At 41.9% G+C, this 24,987-nt stretch overlaps 1 protein-coding gene across 1 annotated transcript in view; it reads left to right on the top strand.

Annotated features, from left to right (window-relative positions):
* The window catches only part of SHMT1 (serine hydroxymethyltransferase 1), a 36,615-nt gene continuing 11,628 nt past the window's right edge, over window positions 1-24,987 (top strand). The window contains 9 exon segments of the mRNA XM_020967369.2: window positions 1-341; window positions 9,016-9,147; window positions 11,615-11,760; window positions 15,995-16,110; window positions 16,734-16,861; window positions 16,863-16,895; window positions 18,027-18,108; window positions 22,850-23,062; window positions 24,091-24,207. Coding sequence (XP_020823028.1) covers window positions 9,052-9,147; window positions 11,615-11,760; window positions 15,995-16,110; window positions 16,734-16,861; window positions 16,863-16,895; window positions 18,027-18,108; window positions 22,850-23,062; window positions 24,091-24,207 — 931 coding nt within the window. The 5' untranslated portion in view covers window positions 1-341; window positions 9,016-9,051.

Here is a 24,987-nt window from a genome sequence, read left to right on the forward strand (position 1 = left end):
CTGCCAATGAGCAGAGATCGGTGCAGGGAAGGACTGGCGCCAAATATCACCCATAGGGAAAACGGGCTCCTTCTAGCCCTCTCCCGAGTCGGTTCCGCCCACCACTGCCATTCCCACCTAAAGCGTGCGGCGGAGCGGGAAAGGGGCGGAGCAAAGCTTGCTTCCTCGTGCCCGGTCCCAGACCGAGGAGGTTCCGGCCGCCCCACCCCCAGCCGTTCCCGCTTATGGTATCTGGCGGGGTTGGAAGGGGGCGGGGCTCAGTGGAGGGATCGCTCCAGCGGAGACCGAGGAAGGTCGTGCTCGGGTGCTCTGCCGCTACTTGCCCATTGGTGCCGGCCCAGGTAAGGGACTGGGGCCAGCGTTGGGGCTCACCCAGTTGTGCGCGCCGCGGCTTCCTCGCCCCGATAACGGCTGGTCTGGGGAGCCGTCACGCGGACTACGCGCGCTCTTGTCTCTGGGAGGTCTCCGGGGGTCCCGGGGTCCTAAGTGGTTGGGTGCATTGCCGTGGAGACTAGCAACTAACGGGCCGCCCGTGGGAGAGGGCGGGGGTCTCAGAGACACCCCCCCACCGAGATTTCTTCCGTCCCCCGCAGCGGCCTGCACCCCCAGATCAGCGTGGCCGGACCGGCTGCATCCGCTCCCTTTGGCTTTGCTGCGCACCCCGACCTTAGGCAAGTTCAAAGCCCCCCCTCCCCTGAATTCTGGGGAGCGCTCTTTGCAGTCCGGATGTAACTCTGGGGCGGGGGTTCCTCACGTGGGATCTGAACTTGGCGGATCTGTTGTTGTTATTCACATTTAGATACTATATATTACCAGAATTGGTTTCCGTTGTCATCCTGTGTATTTCATTTCGTGCACGAAATTTTGTTCTGAGAATTAGCTTCACCAAAGAGATATACATTACCTCCCGCCCCCAAAAAAAGTTTACATTCTAGGAAACCTTCGATGGTTTAGCAGCTTTGGAAGAAGTAGAGAAAGAAACTGGCGCTTCTTTGCACATCTGGCCCTGGCGGGACTGGAAACACAAGTTCGGGCGCCCGGCTGCAAGTTTTGCTAGCAAAGAACCAGATGGGCTCATCGCGAGCGAGCTGATTTCCGCTCTTTCCCCCCAAGCCAAGGTCAAGTACATTAGGCCAGAGATTACATGTGCCCAGGAAGATCACTTTAAAAGTGTGGTGATGAATGAGAGTGTTGGGGTCTTTCACCTGCCTTGGTTTCTTTGTGTGGGTTGCCTATCGGAAAACAGGATGAAGTTTTTAGAGGGGTGGGTTTCCTACTTTTTCTTTTCTTTTCAAGCTGAGAGGAGAGTGTGTGCATACATCTTCTGGAGTTCTGATTTTTGTACCCCGGGGACTGGCTGCTAGTCTGAATGTGGAGAGTACTGGCGTGGATTGAAAGAAAACCGGCTTAGCTGTGTATCTTATCTGAGCCTCTCCACTTAGATTTAAGATTTCTCCACCTTGTGCGCTGCAATCTGGATTGGAGGTAGAATTTTCTTATCGGAAAAAATTCCAGTTGCTTGCTGTCTATCCGAGCCTGGTTGTGTTCTTCACATCGTAGATTGCTAGAGAATCGCAGGATTTAGAGCTGGAAGGGATCTCAAATCATTTAAATCAGTCTAGTCATTTAGATAGATGAATAAACTAAGGTTACACAGGAAGTGACCGCTGATGTTTGTATCCTTGTCGTGAGACTCCAAGGCCGACGCTTTTCTCGAATAAATGATCCCTTTCCCTAAAATTGTGCGCTGTCTTCTTCAACCCTGTTTTGATCCTTCAGAATTAAGTTTGTTTTTCTCCTTCCCCTCAATTCTGTGCAAATTCAGTTAAAGGTGCTGACCTTTGGGTTTAAACATTTCTTTGGTAACTTTCCCCCCAGGGAACTCAACCGAAGTTACTCTAGGCAAAGTATTTCACTGAATACTTATGTAAATTACAAAATATTCACCGTCGCAACTCTGTCTGGAGGCCCTATTAAACTTTTATTTCAGGGGAGGAAGCTTAGGTGTTTCAAAAAAGCAGAGCAATAGCAAAGGTCCAAAGAGTCCAGCTCATAAATCCTGGATGTCTAGTGCTAGTAGATAGCTCTAGTCCGTGTGTTTTCCTTGAATGAGGAGGGTATGAATGAACTATTAAGTAGTTAGAGAGACTGGGCTGGGCTATGAGTAGTGATGTAGTGAGTAGTTACATCCTTTTTTTTCTTTCCTTCCTTCTCTCCCTCCCCACCTCCTTCTGTCTTTCCCTCCTCTCCTTCTGTCCACATAGGGTACCATACCCTTACCTTTGGGTGCTCTGCCCAAAGGAATGTAAATTTTAGCACTGAAACGTCAAAAGATAACTTGGGGTTTACAGGCTAGATTTCTTTCTTAAAGACCGTGCCTTAAACCCAAACCACTCTGGCTGTCATAGATTGGCCAACAACAGGTCCCAGTGCAAGCCTCACTTGGTCTTTTTTTGGGCCCTGGTGGCTCAGAGTGAGTGTAAATAGCAGTTGTTTCTGTTTCAGCCAGAAACCCTGACTTTGCACAGCTCTCCCGCTCTTAAGTCCAATTCACTTGCAAGTCATAACATCACCTTCCTGATGTCTTGGTTTTCTTAGAGAAGGGAAGGCAAACAATAAGTCTTGGTACCAGCTTGAAAGTTACTAGGCTTGATTAGATTTGGTGGAACAAAGGATGATATTGCTAAATTAAGTTCATGCCACTTCCTCCAATTGACACCTACTCCAGAGTTTTGAGTCTTAAAAGTTTGCCTAGGATAAATGACTTGGCCAGAGGCATATAGCCAGTATGTGTCAGAGTCAGGACTTGAACTCGGGTTTTCCTGACTCAAGTAATAGCCTCTTTTGTGCTCGTAATACCCATTATTGCCTCTCATTAACTCTCTTAGATCCTTCTTAATTCTTCTTTGAATATATTTTTTTTCCTCATCCAGTGACACTGATAAATTTTTTTTTGTCATGAAATCAAAGGACTTATTGTCCAAGAGAGAAATAGCTTTGTGGAAGTGAGTTAGGAAACAGGCTGTTTGAACATAAATAAGCCCTTTAAACTTAGGCCTGCCACTTGGCAGAGGGCATTTCCCAAATGGGCCTTAATTATTTGGTGGCTGGGAAATGCCGTTTTTGCACTTTACATATTTTTTGACCTTGAGTAGTTAATGTTCAAACATAAGTTTTTATGTCGTAGAATTGGAGTGTTTTCAGCCACCATGAGGCAAGTTTCGGTGGGTCTGTGATCTTCACATGAATTTGCAGATATGAAGCTTCTTGGGTTGCATTGCCTTTGCTTGAGGGCCGAGCCCAGAGTTGCTGCAAATAAGTTGGGCATAGTACCAACAAGGATAGAATTCCAAGCCCGCTTTCTCTTTCTGGAACATGGACTATATTTAACTTTTTATATTGATTAAGAAATACTTTTAACAATGGAAAGTAATATCTCTGTTACTGGAATATTGTTAGACTTTATTTAAATTGATTAGTAATTCCTGAAGATTCGTATTTTTCTAGGATGGTTGGGTTTATAAAGGGGGGCCCAAGGTCAGACTTGGTTAGAGATTGCTCTTTGGTTTTTTGTTACTGTCAGAAAATAAGTGGAGTTAAATAATAACCTTAATTTTTATTAGGTTACTCAGTCCTTTATAACTGCATGTTTGCCTGGCAAATAGTTACAGGATCAGAGATTTGGAATGAAGCAGCTCTAGAAGTACATAGTCTAACCTCTTCATTTTACAGATGAGGAAAATTGATGACTTGCTTAAAGGGGTAGTTAGGTGATGTAGTGGATAGAAGGCTGGGCCTGGAAGCAGAGATAGTTCAAATCCAGCTCCAGAAATTTACTAGTTGTGTCATCTGGCAAGTTGCTTAACTTCTGCTTACCTTAGTTTCCTCATTTGTAACATGATGATAATAATAACACCTATCTCCCTCCCCAGGTTGGTGTGAGGGTCAACAGAGATAAATACATAATTGTAAAGCACTTAGCACTGTGCCTGGTAAGTGTTAGCTGTTATTATTCAAAGTTACACAACCTGGAAATGGCAGATTTGGGATGCTCAAAGGTCCACTTACACTTCTTGCGTAACTTCAGCAAATAAACCTGCCTTTGAGTATTTATGTAAGATTTCTGTCTTAGGTAAAAGTTATTCAGAGTTCATTACAAAAAGTTATTTGGTGTAAAAAGTAGCTGCCAAAGGCAGTTTTTAAAAACAACCCATAAAGCTTTAACTTAGCTATCAGAAGACAAATTAATTCCTAGAATCCTTATACCTGCAGGGAGAATATTCATGCTAGTAATTCCTATGTAAAAATCGACTCTGAAGATTTCCAGGTCAAAGGTTGACCAGACCTCTGCTTAAAGAAGGTGGAAGAAGCCTTGTTCAGAATCTGAGGACCTGCATTCAAACTGTGCCCCTACTGCTTTGTTAGCTGTATGACTTTGAGCAGCAGGTTATTTTACTTTTCTGGGCTTCGGTTTTGTCACCTGTAAGATGAAGGGTTTGAACTAAACTGACCTCTAAGCCCCTTCTAAACGTTTAAGTATATGATACTGTAACACGAAGGATGGATTGGCAGGGGAATGGCGCCATGAATAATTTTTAGGATACTGCTGTAATACAGTCATTTTCAGTTGTGTCCAACTCTTTGTGACCCCATTTGGGGTGTTCTTGGCAGAGATACTGGAATGGTTTGTCGTTTTCTTCTCCAGTGTATTTTACAGATGAGGAAACTGAGGCAAACAGGGTTCACTAACATGTCTAAGCTAATGTCTGATGCTGGATTTGAACTCAGGTCAGGCCTGACACTGTTCTACCTGACAACTGGCCCCTATTCAACCTCCCCCAATAGTCTAGGCAGGTAATAATAGGAACAGAAAAGTGGAGACAAATAAATTCCAGAGATATTATAGATATATAATTTTTTTTTTGGAGAGCGGAGGGGTTTCTGTTTGTCACTGCTTGCTGCTTTCATCCATGATTTTCCTCACCCTTCACACACAGTGGAGACTAGGACCCTAGGGACCTTGTGTGATAGGTTTTTTTCTCCCTTTCTTGGGAAGGTAGAATAAGTGTGTAGAAACCATCAGCATAATATCACCATAATACCTAGGCCCTGGTCACCCCTGCTATAAATTCTTACTTCTAATACCTTCTTTGGCAGAAGGTTCTAGACCTTGCCCTGATCCCTCCTCACCCCCCTCTCTGGGCCTTACCCATCATTAGTGAAAAGAAGAAGGGGAGATGAGTTAGGTCCCTAGGGTTGCACCCACCTGAAAAGGATTAATAGAAATTTCTGTGGGGCTGGGCCCATGAACGGAGAGCTAAAGCCAGCTCTGCATAGAAACCAGAAACAGAAGCTAGCCAGAGAAACTTGGGTTAGAGTCATTTATCAATGCATAGAGGCCAGGTAGAAACAGAGTGAGAACATAAGAGTAGTTCAGTTTACTGCATCTTCAAAGGCTGGAGAGGTCATTTGGAGCCATATTTTAACCTAGAGGCTCTGAAACCAGCTAGAGAGCTCAGCAGCAGCCTCTGAGGGCTGGGGAGCTCATCTGCCAGTTCTTTGTTACATGTATATTAGCCATTTTTCTCTTCTCTGGTGTTTCTTTGTGTTGTTTTGAAGGCTATGTGGATATCCTGGCTCCTCTTATTACCATCTGGCTTGACTGGAAAGCCCCAGTTAAGAGTTTATTGTTGTATTTTTTTTAGCAGTATACTTTATGGTAGCAATGAAATTTATAGTATTATAGATACGTAATATTCACCTGTCCTGTGATTTAAAGCTCTTGTTTCTCTTTTGTACATTTAAAATTTTTTTCTTTGTAATGGAAGTTAATAAACACTGAAATCATGAATCTCATTTATGTGTAGCTTGTTTTTTCTTTACAAAGTGTGTATTATATTTGACACAGTTGTACCAACACTCCCCTGCTTGTCTCTATTCCCTTATGAACTTCCTCCTCTTCCCGTGTATTTTTAATGTTTCACTGATACTCTTTTATAAGTCTCACTTTGTATCAGTTTGTACAAATCTTCCCAGGTTTCTCTGAATATATTCCTTTTGTCATGTCCTGTGGCACAACGGTATTTAATGACAGTCATGCTTATTAAATTTGTTCAGTCATTCCCTCCTATATTTGTTGTTGTTGTTGAGTTGTTTCAGTCCTGTCCCACTCTTCTTAAGCCCATTTTGGGGTTTTCTTGGTAAAGATTCTGGAGTAGTTTGCCATTTCCTTCTCCAGTTCATTTTACAGATGAGGAAACCGAGGCAAATAGGGTTAGGTGACTTGCCCAGGGTCACCCTGTGAGTGTCTGAAGATTTGAACTCATGAAGATGATGCTCTGTCCGCTGTACCAGCTAGCTGTCCCTGCCTTCTATAGTTTTCATAATAATTTTTGTTTTAATAATTTCTCTTCCCTCAAAGTTGCTTAGTCTTGTGTTTATAAAACACTCTTTTTTTTAATGTACATTGAATTCCTTATACTGTTTGGTTGATCAGTTTCTCTCTGGTTTATCAACTACCAAGTAATTTTTAGAATTTCCACTTTATATTTTGAAATCTGATAGGGAAGACCCCAAGTCAGCAGGCTTGGGTTTGTTTGTTTGTTTGTTTTTTCACATGCTTCCTCTTGATATTCTTGCCTCTCTGTTTTTTACTTATGTGTTTTATTATGGCTTTATGTAAAACCCTAAAATCAATTAAGAAAGTATTGACATTTTAACATCTGCTTGACCTAACTTTGTGTGGGATAACATATCTGTATTTTTTCAATTCTTCCTTAATTCGGTCAGAATCATTTAAAAATAGTCTTTAAATAGATTTATTTCTATGTGACTTGGTAAGTTTCTTGGCAAAGGTACAGAAGTGATTTGCCATTTCCTTCTCCAGTTTATTTGACAGATGAGGAAACTGAGGCAAACAGGGTTAAGTGACTTGCCCAAGGTTACACAGCTAGTACTTGAACTCAGGAAGATGAGTCTTCCTAACCCTAGGCCTAGTGCTCTATCCATTGGTCCCTAGCTGCCCATATATGTTTACTATACCCTTACCTGAGCCTGGAGGCAGCCTATTTCTTATCACAAAATCTCAAAAGTTGGAAGGTATCTCTTTCTTACATCAACCCAGCAAGTGGCCATGCAGCCCTCCCCTGAAGCTCTCCAATGAAGGTGGGCAAGAGGAACCCACTGCCTTCCAAGACAACCCATTCCCCTTTGGGATAACTGTAGTTGATAGGAAATTTTCCTTTGCATCAAGCCTAAACCTGCCTCTTCTCAACTTTCACCCATTTCTACTAATTCTGCCCCCTGGGGCCAAGTGGAACAAGTTTGTATTTTAGATGTTGTTGTTTGTCCTTCATTATTCAAGAAGACTATGACAACAGGAAGGTGGGCTGGGAGGGAGGGCTGTGCAAAGTCACCAACCTCACTTTCTCCTGGGTCCAATAGCAAGATATAGATCAGGAAGACTGGAGGTGGCCCTGGATGCAGTGGGAGACTTTGGTCTTTTGTCTCTCCCAGGTGTTTCTCTCTCAGATTGATTGATTATTTTATTTTATTTTTTTCCTACTAGGTAAAAGAGGCCATTCTTTGCCTCATTTCTCACCTAGCTTTAATCACTGAATAAATATTGCCTCAGTCAAACTGAGAGACCTGGGAAAGACCAGAGCTTAAAAAGGCCAAGGTCTCCCACTGCATCCAGGGCCATCTCCAGGCTTCTTGATCTATATCTTGCCCCTGGACCTATATTGCTCTGGAGGAGAAAGTGAGGCTGGTGACTTTGCACAGCCCTCACTTAAATCCAATTCACTTGCATGTCATGACATCACCTTCCTAATGTTGTGCTCTTCTTCCAGAACAAAGGACAAATGACAACCTGTGAACAGTAGGAGCTGCCCACTGGGGACTCAAGTGGCCAGTTCAAGTTGGGCGATTCAGCTTCCTCCCTTCTTCCTTCCTTCCCTCTCTCCCTCCTTCTGTCCTTCTCTCCTCTCTCCTGTCTGTATAGCATATCATACCCTAATCTGCAGGTGCTCTGTCCAAAGGAATGTAAGCTTTGACCACTGAAACCTTGGAAGATATCTTGGAGTTTATAGGCTCAATTTCTTTCTTAAGGACCATGCCTTAAACCCAAACCACTCTGGCTCTCATTGATTGGCCAACAATAGGTCCAGCCCAAGCCCTCATGGCTCTGAGTGAATGTAAATAGCAATTGTTTCTATTTTAACCAGAAACACAAAGGGTCTTCTCCTCCCAAATTGATTTTTTTTGAACTAGGTAAAAGAGGCCATTCTTTGCCTCATTTCTTACCTAGCCTTAATCACTTCTGTATGTAATAGATACTTGAAGGCAGCTATCTTGGCCTCCCTAATCTTCTTTTCTGTAGGATAAACATCCCCATTCTTTTAGCCAATGGTTATCTAACTTGTTAATAATAACCAATTTACAGTCTTAGCCCGTGGGGGTGCTTATACTGTAGTTTAATTGAGGAAAGGAAAAGTTAATTACCATTAGAAGTGTGGTAGTAGCCACATTAGTACTATTATGTATTGGAATTTGGTGAAGGGAATCCTTGGGCTTGGAGGGGGAGACAAAAAGTTTCTTGGGAGGTGGAATTTAAAGGATGTGTAGGATGTATGGATTAGCTATGCCTTTTTAAGAAGATAACATTGTGTAGTGGAAAGAGCCCTAGCCTTGGGGTTCAAATCTCTGTTTATTAGCTGTGTGACTGTGACCTTTCAGAGCCTGAGTTTCCTAGAATTGCTGATCTCAGGGTTATTGTAAAGAAAGAGCTCTTGTTTTAAAGTGAGAACTAGTATTATTATTATTAACCTGTGGCTTGTTTAATAACTTCCATTTGTGTTTCAGGTGCTTTATAGGGAGATAGTAGGCAAGCATTTTTGGAATGAGTACAAATTTTCATTCCGCATGTTTGTAATAAAGGAAATATAATGGGCCAGGAAGGGTTTTCACTGTCTTTCATTTTGAAGATTTGCAAATTCTTTTTTTTTTTCTTTTTAGCCCACTTGTGGTTTTAGGAATCCTTAGACAAGAAGTATGGCATCAACAGTCAATGGAGGGAACCATAATAGTAACGTCTGGGAAGCCCACAAAAATATGCTGACACAGCCACTGAAAGACAATGACATAGAGGTGAGAGACCACTTGGTAATAATGGATTGTTATGCTGGAGAATACCTGTGTTCAGGAATATGCTTATCCTCATCGGTGTCTACCAAAAACGATTTTTTTCCTTGGGGATGATAATTTATAACTCTTTGTGAAATTTTGATTTTTGGTGAAGATTCAAATGAAACAATTTATATAAAGCACTTGCAAATCTCAAAGTGCTTTATAAATGCTGGTTATTATTGCTGATACTTTTGCTTAAAGACAGATTTATCTTTATTGAATTTATTGAATTAACTTTATAAAAGACAGCCTTATAAATGATACCTAGGCCAGAGGTGTGTGAACACAGCAGGTAGTTGAAGAAAAAAATATTAATATTAAAACCATATTTTGAGATTTGGGCTCAATTTATATTAACCTGTATCTGAGATATCCAGAAAGTTGAGTAGCACTAGACCTGGAAGTCTAGGAAAAATGACTTCATAATAATAGCTAACATTTATATGGTGATTTACATATCTTATTTTATCTTCACAACAATCTTATGAAACTAGCTGCTATTATTGTCCCCATTTTACAGATGAGGAAACTGAGGCTGAAAGAAGATAACTTTCCCAAGAAAATAACTTACCCAAGGTCTCCCAGATACAAATGTCTGAGGCTGAATTTGAACTGAGGTCTTGCTGACTTCCAAGTCTAACACTTTATACACTGGGCTGCCTGGCTGCCACTCTAGATTACAGAATCATAAAATGTTTGGGTTTGGAGTGAACCTTAGAGATAATCTAGTCTAAGTCTATGAGGAAATAGCCCCGTAAAGGGTATAGGACTTGCCAGATGTTACATGAGTAAGTAACAGCAGCCCCGAGATTGGAATTCAAGTCTCCTGTTTCCCACTATTTATGTTTTTTTTTAATTAATTCATTAGTTTTAGTTTTCAACATTCGCTTTTATAAGATTTTGAGTTCTAAATTTTCCCCCTTCCTCGCCTTCCCCTTCTCTGAAGGCATGCAATCTGTTATAGGCTATACATATACAATCATATTAAACATATTTCCTCATTGTTGTGAAAGAAGAATCAGAATAAAAGGGGAAGACCACAAAAAAGAAAAAACAAAAAAGAGAAAATAGAAATATAGAAATTAAGGAAAGGAAAAGTTAAGAGAAAATAGAAAATGCTTTGATCTGCATTCAGATTCCATAGTTCTTTCTCTGGATGTGGATAGCATTTTCCATTGTGAGTCTTTTGGAATTGATTTAGATCATTGCATTGCTGAGAAGAGTTAAGTCCATCAAGGTTGGTCATTGCACAGTGCTGTTGCCACTGTGTATAATGTTCTCCTGGTTCTGCTCAGTTTTCTCTGCATCAGTTCATGCAAGTCTTTCCAGGTTTTTCTGAACTCTGCCTGCTCATCTTTTTTTTTTTTTTTAATTTTTAAAAAAATTTTATTAATTTATTTTGATTTATCAGTAATCACTTCCATATGCTTTTGAGTTTAAAATTTTTCTCCCGCTTCCTCTTCCCCACCCTTCCCAAGACAGCACACAATCTGATATAGCCTTTACATTTACATTCCTATTAAACATATTTTCACATTAGTGAAGTTGTAAGTAAAAATTAAAACCAATAGGAGGAACCATCAGAAAGATGAAACAAAACTCAACAGAAGGTAAAAATAAGTGATAGCGATTTGACCTCCATAGTTCTTTCGTTGGATGTGGACAGCATTTTCCATCCTGAGGCCTCTGGAGATGTCTTAGATCCTTATAATGCTGAGAAGGGTTCAGTTTAGTCATCGCATAACGTGGCTGTTATTGTGTACAAAGTCCTCTTTGTTCTGCTCACTTGATGGGCATCCTCTCAATTTCCAATTCTTGGCCACCACAAAAAGAGCTGCGCTAAATATTTTTGTATGTGTGGGTCCTTTTCCAATTTTTATGATTTCTTTAGGATACAGATCTAGAAGTAGTATAGCTGGATCAAAGGACCACTGTGTATGTTTTTTCCTTTATAATCAAAGATTCCTTTCATATCAAATGCTTATGTCCTTTAAAGGACAAGATCCTGCTGTGCTGCAATTTATAATTAGTTTCATCATAATTATATATTGTGTAAATATATGGTATTTATATATAATATGTATAACATATAGTTATAATATATAAAATACCTATAAAATACAAATATCACTATAGTGATAATAGTCTTAATCTAATTTTATTCTCCCTCAGCTCTTTTTCTAAACCACTGGTTTTTTCTTAGATAACAACAACGAATGAAATTCACATCTTCCCCCTTAGGATTGTATTGGCCTCTTCTTTAATTGGGTTTGACATGACTAGCCACTGGAGCCCCAAAAAGGGACCTACAAAAGATAGGACTTATTTTCTTAACCCTTTAACTCGTAAGATGCTGTTGGCTCTGGTGGAAATGGACTTGTGGATTGGAAAATTTTCCTTTTTTAATGATCTATTTTACGCTTATCAGGTATATACAATCATTAAGAAGGAACATCATCGCCAGAAGACTGGGTTGGAACTGATTGCTTCAGAGAATTTTGCAAGCCGAGCAGTTCTGGAAGCCTTGGGTTCTTGCTTGAATAATAAATATTCAGAAGGATTCCCAGGCCAGAGGTATGTGTTGAAGAAAAAAATATTAATAGTAAGACTATACTTTGAGATTTAGGCTTAATTTGACATTAATCTGTATCCAAGCCCCTTCTAGCTTGAAGAGAGAGATGTCCAACCTGGCATAGTCTCCTATGCCCTCTGACATGACTTTGCCCCAAGATTTCAGGTAACATTTATAGTTTTCTTTAACAGGGAAAAGATATCTTAAAATATAGTTTGGGTTAATATACCAGAAAGTTGAGCAACCTAGACACTATCCCATTCCTATGAAGTTAAATAAAGACTTCCTCCCTCCCATTGATAGATATCGTAATCTTTTCTTAGTGGAAAAAAAGAGGCAATAATATGAACCAGATTAGAGTTAATGTCTTAGGGTACCACGCTTAATAGGGTACCACACAATCTATTGACATAAGAAAAACCTTTTTGTAGGGTAGCTAGGTGGCACAGTAAATAGAGCTCTGACCTTGGAGTCAAGAGGACCTGAGTTCAAATCCAGCCTCAAACACTTAACACTTACTAGCTTTGTGACCCTGGGCAAGCCACTTAACCCCCCAGTCGCCTAAGCAAAAAAAAAAAAAAAACCTTTTTGTCCAAAGAGGCTTATTCAGGTATTTTATTTTTTTTTATTTTTTAAATTTTATTAATTTATTTTGATTTATCAACAATCACTACCATATGCTTTTGAGTTTAAAATTTTTCTCCCCAAGACGGTGCACAATCTGATATAGGCTATACATCTACATTCCTATTAAACATATTTTCACATTAGTGAAGTTGTAAGTAAAAATTAAAACCAATAGGAGGAACCATCAGAAAGAGGAAACAAAACTCAACAGAAGAGGAAAAAAAGTGATTCAACTTTCACAGTTATGATTACTATCTGTCTTTTTCTCCATCCTTTTTTCCCCCCTGTTTATGCTTTTCTTTCTCCTCTCTCCCTTCCCCCCTCACCAGTACTTTGCTTTTGACTACTGCCTCCTTCAGTCTTTCCTCCCTTCTATTATTCCCCTCCCCTCTCTTCCCCTTTGCCTCTACAGCTTCTTGGCCTCCCTTTTCTGTCCCCTTTTCCCTCCCACTGCCCATAGGGCAAGTTAGATTTCCATACCTAACTGATTGTTATTCCCTTCTTGAGTCAAATCTGATGAGAGCAAGGTTCAGACAATGCTCACCCCCCCCCTTCTTTCCCTCTGCTGTAATAGGATTTTCTGTGTTTTCCTGTAATGTAATTTACCCTTGTCTGCCTCTTCCTTTCTCAGTACATTTTCTAAGATCAGACTAATCCACTTACTTGGATCCATTTAACCCACTTGATGAGATTTTTTTTTTTATTATTACATCAAAGTCAACTAATATCCACCCCCTTTATGTGTACTCCTTTAACATGGTGGCAAGTGTCATCTTCTCTTGTGGGGATGTAAACAGTCTGCCCTTATTAACACTATTTTGTATCTTTCTGTTTCATTTACCTTTTCATGTCTTTCTTGAACCTTGTACTTGAAGATCAGATTTTTTGTTGAGCTCTGGTCTTTTTATGAGGAAGGTTTGGAAGTCCCCTATTTTGTTGAATATGCATCTCCTTCCTTGAAAAATGATGCTCATTTTTGCAGGGTAGTTGATCCTTGGCTGCAATCCAAGCTCCTTTGCCTTATGAAATATCATGTTCCACGCCCTGCGTCTTTTTAAGAAGCTGCAAGGTCCTGTGTAATCCTGACTGTGGTTCCATGATATTTAAATTGTTTCTTTCTGGCTGCTTGCAGCACCTTCTCTTTCATCCGGTAATTTTGGAATTTTGCTATTGTATTCCTTGGCGTTTTCATTTTGGGATCTCTTTCAGGAGGTAATCAGTAGATTCTTTCTATGGTTATTTTACCTTCTGGTTCTAGGACTTCCAGGCAGTTTTCCTTTATGATTTCCTGAAAGATACTGTCCAGGGTCTTTTTTTCATCATGATTTTCAGGTAGTCCAGTGATTTTTAAATTGTTTCTCCTGGATCAGTTTTCCAGGTAGGTTGTTTTACTGATGAGGTATTTTATGTTTTCATCCATTTTTTCATTTTTTTGTTTCTGTTTGACTGATTCTTGCTCTCTCATAAAGTCATTAGTTTCCTTTTGTCCAATTCTAGTTTTTAACAGATTGTTTTCTTCTGTTAGTTTTTATACTTCCTTCTTCAGTTGGCCAATTGTATTTTTAAGGGATTTGTTTTCTTCAATGTATTTTTTTTCCCAGTTTGCCAATTGTGTTTTTTAGGGACTTGTTTTCTTCAGTGTGCTTTTTTTCCAATTGGCCAATTGTGTTTTTTAAGGACTCTTCTACCTCTCTCATTAGACTTTTAAAATCCTTCTTGAGCTCTTCTAGGAAGGCTTTTTGGGTTTCAGACCAGTTCATGTTCCCTTTTGATGTTGCAGATGTGGGCTTGTTGACAATGTTGTCCTCTTCAGAAATTCTGTCTTGATCTCCACTCTTCTCATAATATGAATCTATGATACGTTTCTTTTTACTCTTGGTGTTTCTTTATTCCCTGGCCTTTAAAGAGATTGAGCTCTCCTGCTGGGGAACAGAGGGCACTGACTCAAGCTTCTTGTGTTGGGAGCCTAGGTCTTGGTCACTGGCTTTGTGTGCCAGGGCCTCTTATGTTGGTAATTGGAGGCTAGGGTTTTGGCAGCTTACCTTGTGTTGGGCTGGAATCAGCAAGGCTGGAACTTTCAGGCAATTCTAGGTTGCCTGTTTTTCCTTTAGCTTTCTTCAGCTCCTTTTAGATGGGTGCTGCAGGGTGTTTTTATGCCTGGGGCCCCTTGCAATGCTGCCTCCCTCATTTCTGCTAATACACTGGGAGATTCCTTTTTGTAGAGTGCTGAGGCACCTGGTGGTTTTCTGAGCTGGTTTCCACTGGTTCTCCTGCCCTCACAGAGGGAGGTCCAGGTGTTGGTGTTTGCCTGCTCTACCACCTCGGCTTCAGAATTTCCTCCTGGTTGACAGTTGGAGGCTGTAGGGTTCTGACAGCTTACCTGGTGTTGGGTTGGAATCAACAAGGCTAGGACTTTAAGAAGACTCTAGGTTGCTTTCTTCAGCTCCTTTCAGATTAATGCTGCAGGGTGCTTATCTGCTTGGGGTCCTTTGTAGTGCTGCTTCCCTTATTTTTGCTGAGGCACTGGGAGACCCATTTGCTGGGCTGCTGTACTGCTGTTCTTCATCTTTCTTCTACTTCAGCTATTCCAAGGTTTCTTCTTTTTTCCTAGGGTGATATTTTCTGGGTTTTCAGAGGTTGATAGGGGAGGGTGAGAGTGAGTACCTTTTTGCTCCGCCATCTTGCCTCCCGGAAGCGGAAGAATTATCCAAGTATTTTAGAAAGGGCTTTAGAGGAACATGTGATTTCTTCATATTTCTACAGAAACTAAAAAAGATTTTTCATAATTTTCCCCAATGCTCCTCAGGGAGTAAGAAAATCTGAAATTTTGAATTCCTGTAGAATCAATGCAACTGACATTTCCAGAGTAAGACCTCCAAGCCTTTGACTAAGCCATGGCTTATCCTTCACCTACTTTCAGAAGTTGAGCCTTTACCACCACTCTATAGTGTAGTTGGCTTGCTTAGAGCAGATTTTAAGATTTCAGTTCATTCTTACCATAATTATCATGTCCCCAGAATGATAGAAGCCAATTAGGAGGACAAGTCACTCTGCAGAGTGGGTCGTGTTAAGGCATAACCCCTAGGAAAGTTGTGGCTTCTACCTGGGTAATTGACTTGATGAGGGTTAGAGAAAAATGAACCCTCCTGTAGTGATGGAGGCTGCTTTCCAGCTTTTAACCTTCAGTGGTTTCCTTGTTCGTCCCCAGTTTAATTCAGTTTTCTAGAGATTGCTGCCCACCAGGAAGCAGATTCCAGTTATGTCTAAAACATTAGCATCACAGGGATAACATCTCATTTTATAGATGAGAAAACTGAGACCCAGTCATTTCAGAATTAGCCTAGGTGACATAGCTAGTCAGTAACCAATTTGGGATTTGAACTCAGGTGTTCTAACTTCCAAGCCCCCCCTTTATTACATTGCAATCATGCGGCTTCATATGGGCTTGGAATTGATGACTCTGCCCTTGAGAGAGTCTTAGTCTTTTCATTCCTTCCTTCTCAGGTCCCCATGGCTTGAATTCCCCAAACATCTGTGCTCTCTACGCAGCTTAGACATTCTACCAAGTCCTGGGATGTTTGTAAGTCTCTCTTCCTAATTCTCCTTTAGGTATTACGGTGGCACCCAGTTTGTGGATGAATTGGAGATTCTGTGTCAGAAGAGGGCTCTGCAGGTCTATGGCCTGGACCCACAAAGCTGGGGAGTCAATGTTCAGCCATACTCAGGTAACTACCACGTCTGTGTAGTTCTGTCCAGCCTAGAACTATATGGACTTATGCCCTCCGTGCCCTAGGAAAGGAGTTTGAAACACCAACCTAAGACTAGCTCTGGATGCAGTGTCGAAGTAGGCGCAGCTCTTTTTTTTCCCCTATGTTTAGCGTATCTCCCATATCTGACCCATTTACTCATGCACCTTGGTTACCGAAGGCTTCCTAAGCTTGTCCTCCCCATGGCACTGTCTTGACTCTACTTTATCTCTCAAAGGGAGCTCCTAGTTTGCCCCAGAGGGATCTGATTACTAATTCAAACTCAGGTGTTAATAACCAGTAGGTCAGTGTGTTGCCCCTCAAAGTCAGTGGAGTTCCTAGTGATGGAATTTCAGACATCAGTGATAGACTTGCTTATCAGGGAGACATTTTGGGGTGGGGGGAAAGGATGGTTTCCTGGTCTTCCTAAAATCATACCATAGAGACAACCTAGAGAAGTAAGGCCATCCTTACCCCCAGCGACCCTGGGGTAAGAAAATTGGTGCCTGGGGAGCTCCTGCCAGGGTTGAAAGCTTAATTTCCAATTGGTCTCATTGAACCTGGGCACTCTGACAGCATAAATCATGTGCTTTCTGTTCTAGGATCTCCTGCGAATTTTGCAGTGTACACGGCCCTGGTGGAACCACATGGGAGGATTATGGGTCTAGACCTGCCTGATGGGGGTCACCTTACTCACGGGTTCATGACAGATAAGAAGAAAGTCTCTGCCCACCTCTATCTTTTTTGAGTCCATGCCCTATAAGGTAAGGGAGGGAGGCTTTGTTTCCTAGTAAGAGTTTCTTCTGAAACTTCTAATATTATGTAATGAAAGGTAGTAAGTCTACATGTCAGTCATTGAAGACAGTCCTTGTTTTTTCTGCTGCTTCTCATTCAGCTTCACATATCAGTAGATGAGGTACAATAAAGACCTGCATGTTGCATCTTAATACTTTTGAACCCTCATTCATCAATTTCCAACAGCATTTAAAGAGACAGATGACACCATTGCACCTACAGTTGAGATTTCATAACATACTAAATCTCTTAAGACCGCTTCTGATTTAGCGATTTTGACTCTACATTGGTGATATCTTTGCTGGTCCTGAAGAAGTCAACTGAAGATAATGAGAACTTCTAATTATAGTTGTAGCTTCTGTTGAGCAAACATTCCTTCGTGACTCATAAAACTCCGTGTTGCCACCATTGAAGTGTCATGTTATGATCTAAATTTGATCTGATGTGACTCTTTTGGCTAATTTGTAGCCAGGGATGCAGCCCTAGAGACAAAGTATTGCTTTTTTTGGCTGGGAATTTTTTGTGGCATTAAAAAACAAGTGTTGTCTTGTTGGCTAATCCACTTCATAGAAAGTAACTCTTAGTAAATTGGTTTGTCTTTCGTCTCCCTCTGTTTTGCCTGGTTATTTCCTTCCTATGCCCTAAGTCTCATTATTAGTCACCTTAATATGCCTTTTGGGACTGAAGAAGAAAACATGGTTGTATTTGCACATGTTTGAGTAGAGGAGTGTCCCTTGATTTATGTAGAGGAATGAATCTCACTAACAGCAGCAGCAGAACTGATAGCTCCTCAAATCTTTCTTCATTTCCTTCCCTGCTGGCAGTAATTTTGGGCTTCTTTCACTCTTACCATGGCCTCACCCTGTTACCTTCTCTTTCAGCTTTCTCTGGTGTGTTGATTTCCCCTATTAAATTGTAAACCCCTGGAGGATCTGGACCTGCTTTTCCACATGTGTCTCCTCAGTACTTAGCATAGTGCCTGATAGTAGGCACTTAATACATGTTTATTGACTGTTTACTCTTGTGGGATGAGTGTAAGGGGAAGAGAGGAACTTTTTGTTTAACTTGACTGGTTTTATCTTATTACTCTCCTTTCACAGGTAAACCCAAATACTGGATATATTGACTATGACAAACTGGAAGAAAATGCCCGCCTCTTCCACCCCAAGCTGATCATTGCAGGTAATTAGCTAGATCACTTCTTGATAGAACCATGAGGTAACCTTCTGTTAGATTAGGCCCTCTTCAGTCTCATCTGACTGCTGAGGCTCTTCCTTGGTTTCACCGAGTTCCTTGAATCTGAGTATACTCTTGCATGGAGCTATTAGATTTCCTGCAGATTCCTCAGAAATCTAGAGGAATTTGGAGCCCAGAGGCCCAGTAGGTTAAATCCTGGAGAGATTTTCATGACTGAGATGAAATGTGTCATTGCTTCCCATCAAGAGCAACCTTGTAGATGAAGGATTGGAGGGGCTGCCTTTAGTAATGGTAGATTACTGGAGGTCTGAAGACTAACTAACTGGGAGTATTCTCACTGCTTTTTCCAGTCTTCTTTAACCTTAGTACCTTCCCTTTATTGATTATCTCCGGTTTATACTGTGTATATCTTGTGTGTATGTGATTATTTGCATGTTGTCTCCCTGATTAGACTATGAGTTGTGGGGGATGTGGGACTGTCTGTTGCCTTTCTTTGTATCCCTAGAGCTTAGCAGGGTGTCTGGAATGGGTTGTTGTTCAGTCGTTTCAGTCATGTCTGATTCTTTGTGATCCTGTTTGGGGTTTTCTCAGCAAAGATCCTGGAGTGGTTTGCCGTTTCCTTCTCCAGCTCATTTTACAGATGGGGAAAGTGAGGCAAACAAAGTTAAGTGACTTGCCCAGGGTCACACAGTAAATGTCTGAGGTCAAGTTTGAACTCAGGAAGATGAGTCTTTCTGACTCCAGGCCCAGTGCACTATCCATTGCACCACCTAGCTGTCCCTATCTGGCATATAGTAAGTGCTTAATAAATTCTTGTTGACATCAGATCATAGCAAATATTGGGCATCGTCTGTAAAATTCCGTTCAAGTTAGCTTACATTTATTAAGCCTGTACTCCTTACAAGACAGAAAATGAAATTAAACAGTCCTTGCCCTTAAAGAGATTACATTATACTTGGTGAATAAAATAGATAGGGATACGTGTATATATAATTTAAAAGAGGGGACATAGATCAGGAAAGGCCTTGTGTAGAAAGTGGTACCTGAGCTATGTGTTAAAGGAATCCAGGGATTCTGAGAGACAGGTAGGTGTGTGTGTGTGTGTGTGTGTGTGTGTGTGTGTGTGTATGTATTATGAGGGGCAGCCTCTACAAAAGCACAGGGGTTAGAGGTAAGAGGTTATATACTGGGAGCAGTTAGGCTATTTTGACTGGGAAATGAGTATGTAAAGGGTAATAACGTGAAATAATACTAGAGCCATAGTGTGGGAAACTTAAGTAACAAGCTGAGGGTTTTATATTTTATTCAAGAACCAGTAAGGAGCCACTGAAGATTTTTGAGTGGTGAGGTAACCTGTTAGATTTGTGCTATATGAATATCAGTTTTGCAACTGTATGGATTAGAGAAGAGAGAGGCTGCAAGCAGGGAAGCTTACTCATTGCACTGGCTTGGTTGAGAGGAGATGAGAATCTGAACTAGTGTAGAGGCTGTATAAAATGAGAAATGGGCACAGATGTGAGATAATGGGGAAGGTAATAAGACTTGGGACCCGAAGAGAGATGGGAGGTGAGAGCAAAGGATGAGACAAGGATAAGTAATTCTGAGGTTGCCGTACTTGGTGACTGGAAATGTGGCGGGACTTTTAACAGAACAAGGGAAATTTAGGTCAGAGAAAGCATGAGTTTGAGTCCGAAATGTCTGTAAGATATCCAGCAGACTGTTGGTGATATGGGCCTAAAGTTTGAGAGAGAAATTAGGCTTGATATGTTGATTTGAGAGGCATCTGTATAGAATTATAACTGAACCCATGGGAACTGAGAGGGAATATAAAGAGAGCGCCTAGGACAGAGTCTTGAGGAATTCCCAAACTTAGAAATGAGAAAAGCAGGACAATCTAGCAAAAGATTCTCAGAAGGAAAGGGCAGGAGGCCAACCAAAAGATGGCAGTGTCAGAAGCCAAGCAAGGAGAGAGTATCCAGAAGGGAAGAACTTAGCTGGCAGTATCCAGAGTTGTTGAGAGGTCAAGTAAGACCTTTGGATTATCAGTGAAGAGATTGTGGGTAACCTTGGGGTCAGAACCCAGAAGTGGATTGGAGGGGAGTAAATGGCATGTGCATGTAGATAAACTCTTTTTGGAAATTTGACTATAAATACTCCTTACGTGGAGTATTTGACTTTTGCTTTGTGGTAGTTCTGAGTCCCCAGTGGCACAGTTTGGGGAGGCATTTGGATACTGACAAGAGGGTAGATCTTTTGTACTTGGTAAAAAACCAAAAAGTTTAAGGAGAACAGCCAAGAAAGATCAAGGGAGTGGGGGGGAAGAAGGGAGCATGTCTGTAGGTGGCCAGGAAGGATACAATGGATAAGGAAAGATTGAAGGTGAGAGAGATGAATCAGGGGGGCAGATGCCTGGAGGAGATGGAAGAGGACCAGATAAAGATGAGAGGTAGAGCAGATGACCCTAAGCAAGAAGGGACTTCCTTGTTAGATACCAGAGCAGAGGAGGAACAAGTGGGCGATGGGGTTGGGTTTGAGATATGGAATGGGGGTGAAGTGAAAGCTTGTGATGGCCTTGATTTTCTAGTAGATAGGAGAGGGGAAGGGGCTTGTGGAGAGAAAAGGTTTGGAGCAGCTGCTGTTTTGAGAGCAGTAGAATCAACCATAAAAGGACATTTGTGCTACAGTGGGGTTAGATCATTGAGGTGAGAGAGCTGAGGTTGTAGTGAATCCAGGTAGTGAGTGCTGTTGTGCCTGCAGCATTCAGGACAACAGAGTGGGACTGTGAAAGCTGGAGATACGATGGGCAGCCCAAGGTATGAGTGGTTATAGGATAGGGTAAAGGGTATTGTGGAGACAGAAAAGTGAGGCTAGAGGAAGCATAATGGACTGGGAATATAGGAAGTCCCAGGTGAGCTAAGTGAGAATGAAGAGTGGATCTAGGAGGAGGGAGCATGAGGGAGAGGTGAAAGGACTAGAGATTGTAATCCAAGGAAAGAATGTTCTGGATCATGGAGGTTAAACAGGTCATCAATGAGATCAGAGGTGGCTGAGGCAGAGTGAAGGTGTGTATCTTGGTGATTTTGGTTGATGGACTAGAAAGCCACGATATTTAGGTTATATAAAAGAATACATTGAAGCCACAAAATATTTAGGCAAGGGTGGAAGGGAATCCTGTGGGCCAGTTACTGAACTTCTTTGGGAAGGAGAGGAGATAATTTGGGGGCTGGTGGTTGTCTACCCCCAACACCTGGACAGTGATAGAGCTGGATGGTGTGAACCTCCAAGAAAAAGAGGTGGCGGGGGGGAGGGGTTGGCAGAGAGAGCGTGCTGATTCTCCCGTGCCCTAGTTGGACATATCAGAAGAAGTACCCAAACCCCTAATGAGCCTGGTTGGGCTCAGTCTCATCATCTTTAAAATTAGTGTGTTGGACTAGATGACTGACCTCTGACTTACCTTCCAGTTCTAGTTCTATGATTCTATGACATGGTGTGATATGACATGAATGAAGTGTACTTTAGAGGGGACCAGCTGTATCTGAGTGAAAGAAGATGGAAGGTATGTGAGACAGAGGATGTAGGAGAGGGAAGCATGTTTAATGAAAGAACAGGTTCTGGTGGGTACAGTGAAAGACAAAATAGGATAAAGAGTTGAGAAAGGTAGGGCTTACCTGGATGGGGATTAAAGAGCAGGGGCAGCTAGGTGATGCAGTGGATAGAGTGCCAGCCCGGGAGTCAGGAAGGCTCATCTTCCTGAGTTCAAATCTGACCTCAGACATTGACCAGCTATGTGACCCTGGGCAAGTCACTTGACCCTGTTTGCCTCAGTTTCCTCATCTGTAAAATGAGCTGAAGAAGGAAATGGAAAACCACTCCAATAGTTTTGCCAAGAAAACCCCAAATGGGGTCATGAAGAGTCAGGACTGAAATGACTGACCACTAATAACAACAATGCTAGAGGAAGGGGGTTTTCCCCTAGGCAGCCAGCATCTGACTCACGGGAATTAAGACAGGAGAAAGTGGGAGGCATGAACGAGGGAGACAAGCGTAGTATATAGAAAGAACACAGGCTCTGGAGTGGTGGCGGGGGCGGGGGGGCGTGTTTCAAAATTCCACCTCGGATGCTGACTACTTCAGAGACCTCGAGCAAGTCACTCCCCACCCCCCCACCAGCCTCAGTCTCCTTATGTTTTAAAATGAGTGGATTGGATGTTGCGGCCCCTGAAATCTCCTCTAGCTTTAGATCTGTGATCCCAAGCAGGCATTTTTCCTAACAATGGGAGAGATAAAGTGCATCTGATTGTGGCTCCTGCTTTCAGGGTTCCTGTAATGACTTTTTCTCTTTCAAACACAGGGGAAGAAGGGAGATTGCTTGAGCATCAGAGTAGGTAAAATATGTGGTGTGCAGATCTCTAAGGGTCTGGCCAAAGCTGCCCCATACGTGGAGCATTTGGCTTCTGCTTTCTGGTGGTTCCGAGTCCCGAGTGGCACAGTTTGGGGGGCACTTGGATACTGACAAGAGGGTAGATCTTTTGTACTTGGTAAAATAATGTTCTCTAGATGCATTACCTCATCACTGTTGCCAGGGCTTTGGGGTGTGGGGAGCAGTAAAAGGGAGAGCTTTCAGAAATACTTATTTTTAAATGTGATGCTGTACTCAAGTATTCAGATTGGGTCTCAGCTTTCCAGTGCTTTCTCAGACCTGACGTTTCCTTTGTTTTCATCCTAGGAATCAGCTGCTATTCCAGGAACCTGGACTATGCCCGAATGCGGAAGATTGCAGATAATAGTGGTGCATATCTTATGGCTGACATGGCCCACATTAGTGGACTGGTGGCCGCCGGGGTCGTCCCCTCCCCCTTTGAACACTGCGATGTGGTGACCACCACCACGCACAAAACCCTTCGAGGTTGCCGGGCTGGCATGATCTTCTACAGGAAAGGTGGGACTCTGTAGAATTAAAACAAAAACACACCAGCATTCTGCCCACCTTATTAAGATCTGGCCCCTCTTGTGAAAGCCTTGTGATCCTGTTGCCTTGGTAGGAATAGAAGCTCAGGAGGGTTCGGTCAAGAAGGTTGGCACAAGGAAGCTCTGAGCCCTTTGGGTTCAAGCCACAGGGATGGTGTTGGTGGGCCTACAAAATAAAGCCCAAGCTCCTAGTTTGGCATTTATTTCCCTCTGTGATTTGGCTTCAGCAGATCTTTAACATCATCTCTAGCTACTTCCTTTTGTCCACCCTTCAGTCCAGCTGTGGGACCACTCCTTGTTCCCTGAACTGACCTTAAAGTCTTATTTGTCCTTAAAGGCCCAGCCCTAACCTTTTACCTGAAGTCTTTCTCAACCCCTCACTGGAAGTGATCTCTGGGCTCCCAGTAGCACATTGTTTTTCATCTCTTCTGTTCACACTAATCACATTCTATCTTTTACTGTAGTTTTTTGTGCTCAGGCTTCTTATTTATTACTAGATGGAATTCCTCTGTATCCTTTGTAGGATCCAGTAGATTGTAGATGCTTAATAAATCCTTCTAAAATGTATTACGATGGCTCATGCTCAAAGTAAAATGACTGCCTGTAGAGTACCCAGTCAGTACCAAAGAGAAGATAAAGAGTTCTCTCTCCTTGACCAGATTTCTTAGCTATTTGAGTCTGATCATTCTTCTAAAATTACACCTCACTGGGGCAGCTAGGTGGTGTAGTGGATAGAACACCAGCCCTGAAGTCAGGAGGACCTGAGTTGAAATCTGGCCTCAGACCAAACACTTGACACTTACTAGCTGTGTGACCCTAGGCAGGTCACTTAACCCCATTGCCTTAAAAAAAAAAATTACCTCATTGCCTGGTTCTCTGTAGCCCATCCCCTTTAGAGAAAGCTTTAACATGGTTTGGAGTTTTCTAATTAGTTTGAACTCAATGAGAAAAGAATTGGGACTGCAGAGTGATTTTCATTCTAATTTTTTCCTTCTTTAGGAGTGCGCAGTGTGGATGCTAAAACAGGCAAAGAGATGATGTACAATCTGGAGTCACTGGTTAATTCAGCTGTTTTCCCAGGACTACAGGGAGGGCCTCACAACCATGCCATTGCAGGTAAAAGTTAGATATAAGAGCCCTCTTGTGGCCTTGTGTGGTGATGCATTCCACGGTCACGAGCACAGTGGTCCTCTTTTCTTGATCCCCTCCAACCTCTTCACCAAAACAAACTGTCAGGATTTCTAGGCTATCACAGCGGAGGGGAGCCTGTTGGAGAGACCCTCTTAGATTTACTTCTGCCTTTTTCCTACGTCCCTTTGTTGAAACTAGTGAAACTAATTTAGAGGAAGGTTTTTTTTTCCTTTCCCTATTTGTTTTGCTGAGGTAGGGCTTATAGGGAAGGGTATAGTCAGTATTGATAAAAGGATACAAAGTATTATGGGAGCAGGGAGCTTGGCATTATGATTAGAAAAGCATGGACAAGTGATATGTGTGATTAGCTGCACTTCCGTTTAATTCTTTTTGGGGAAGACAGGGAGATTGTTTGGGAAGTGTCTTTTATAAAAAAGAAATAAAAAACAGGAAAGAGAGGGTTAGTAGTGATGGTTTGGGGCAGGAACCCAGGCTGTGGAGCCACTTCTGGATAGGAAGAAGTCATAACCTTGAATATGAGAGATATGTGGGACAAGTTCTTAGTAGGGTTAAGGAATTTGAAAAGTTTTTCTGCAGTGTTTACCCCCACTTTTTTTGTGTGTTCTTGCTTACTTTTTAGTGTATCTGTCCTCCAAGTGCTTTTCCGCGTATGCTTGTTTGAGAAGAAAGCATTTGATAAAATTAATCCTTGCTAAAATGCTAGAAACAATTTTTGGAAATTGGAGTTAAATGCCAAAATTGTAG

The sequence above is a fragment of the Phascolarctos cinereus genome, unplaced genomic scaffold (genome assembly GCF_003287225.1).
Source record: "Phascolarctos cinereus isolate Bilbo 61053 unplaced genomic scaffold, phaCin_HiC Scaffold_4;HRSCAF=312, whole genome shotgun sequence".
Classification (NCBI taxonomy): Eukaryota; Metazoa; Chordata; class Mammalia; order Diprotodontia; family Phascolarctidae; genus Phascolarctos; species Phascolarctos cinereus.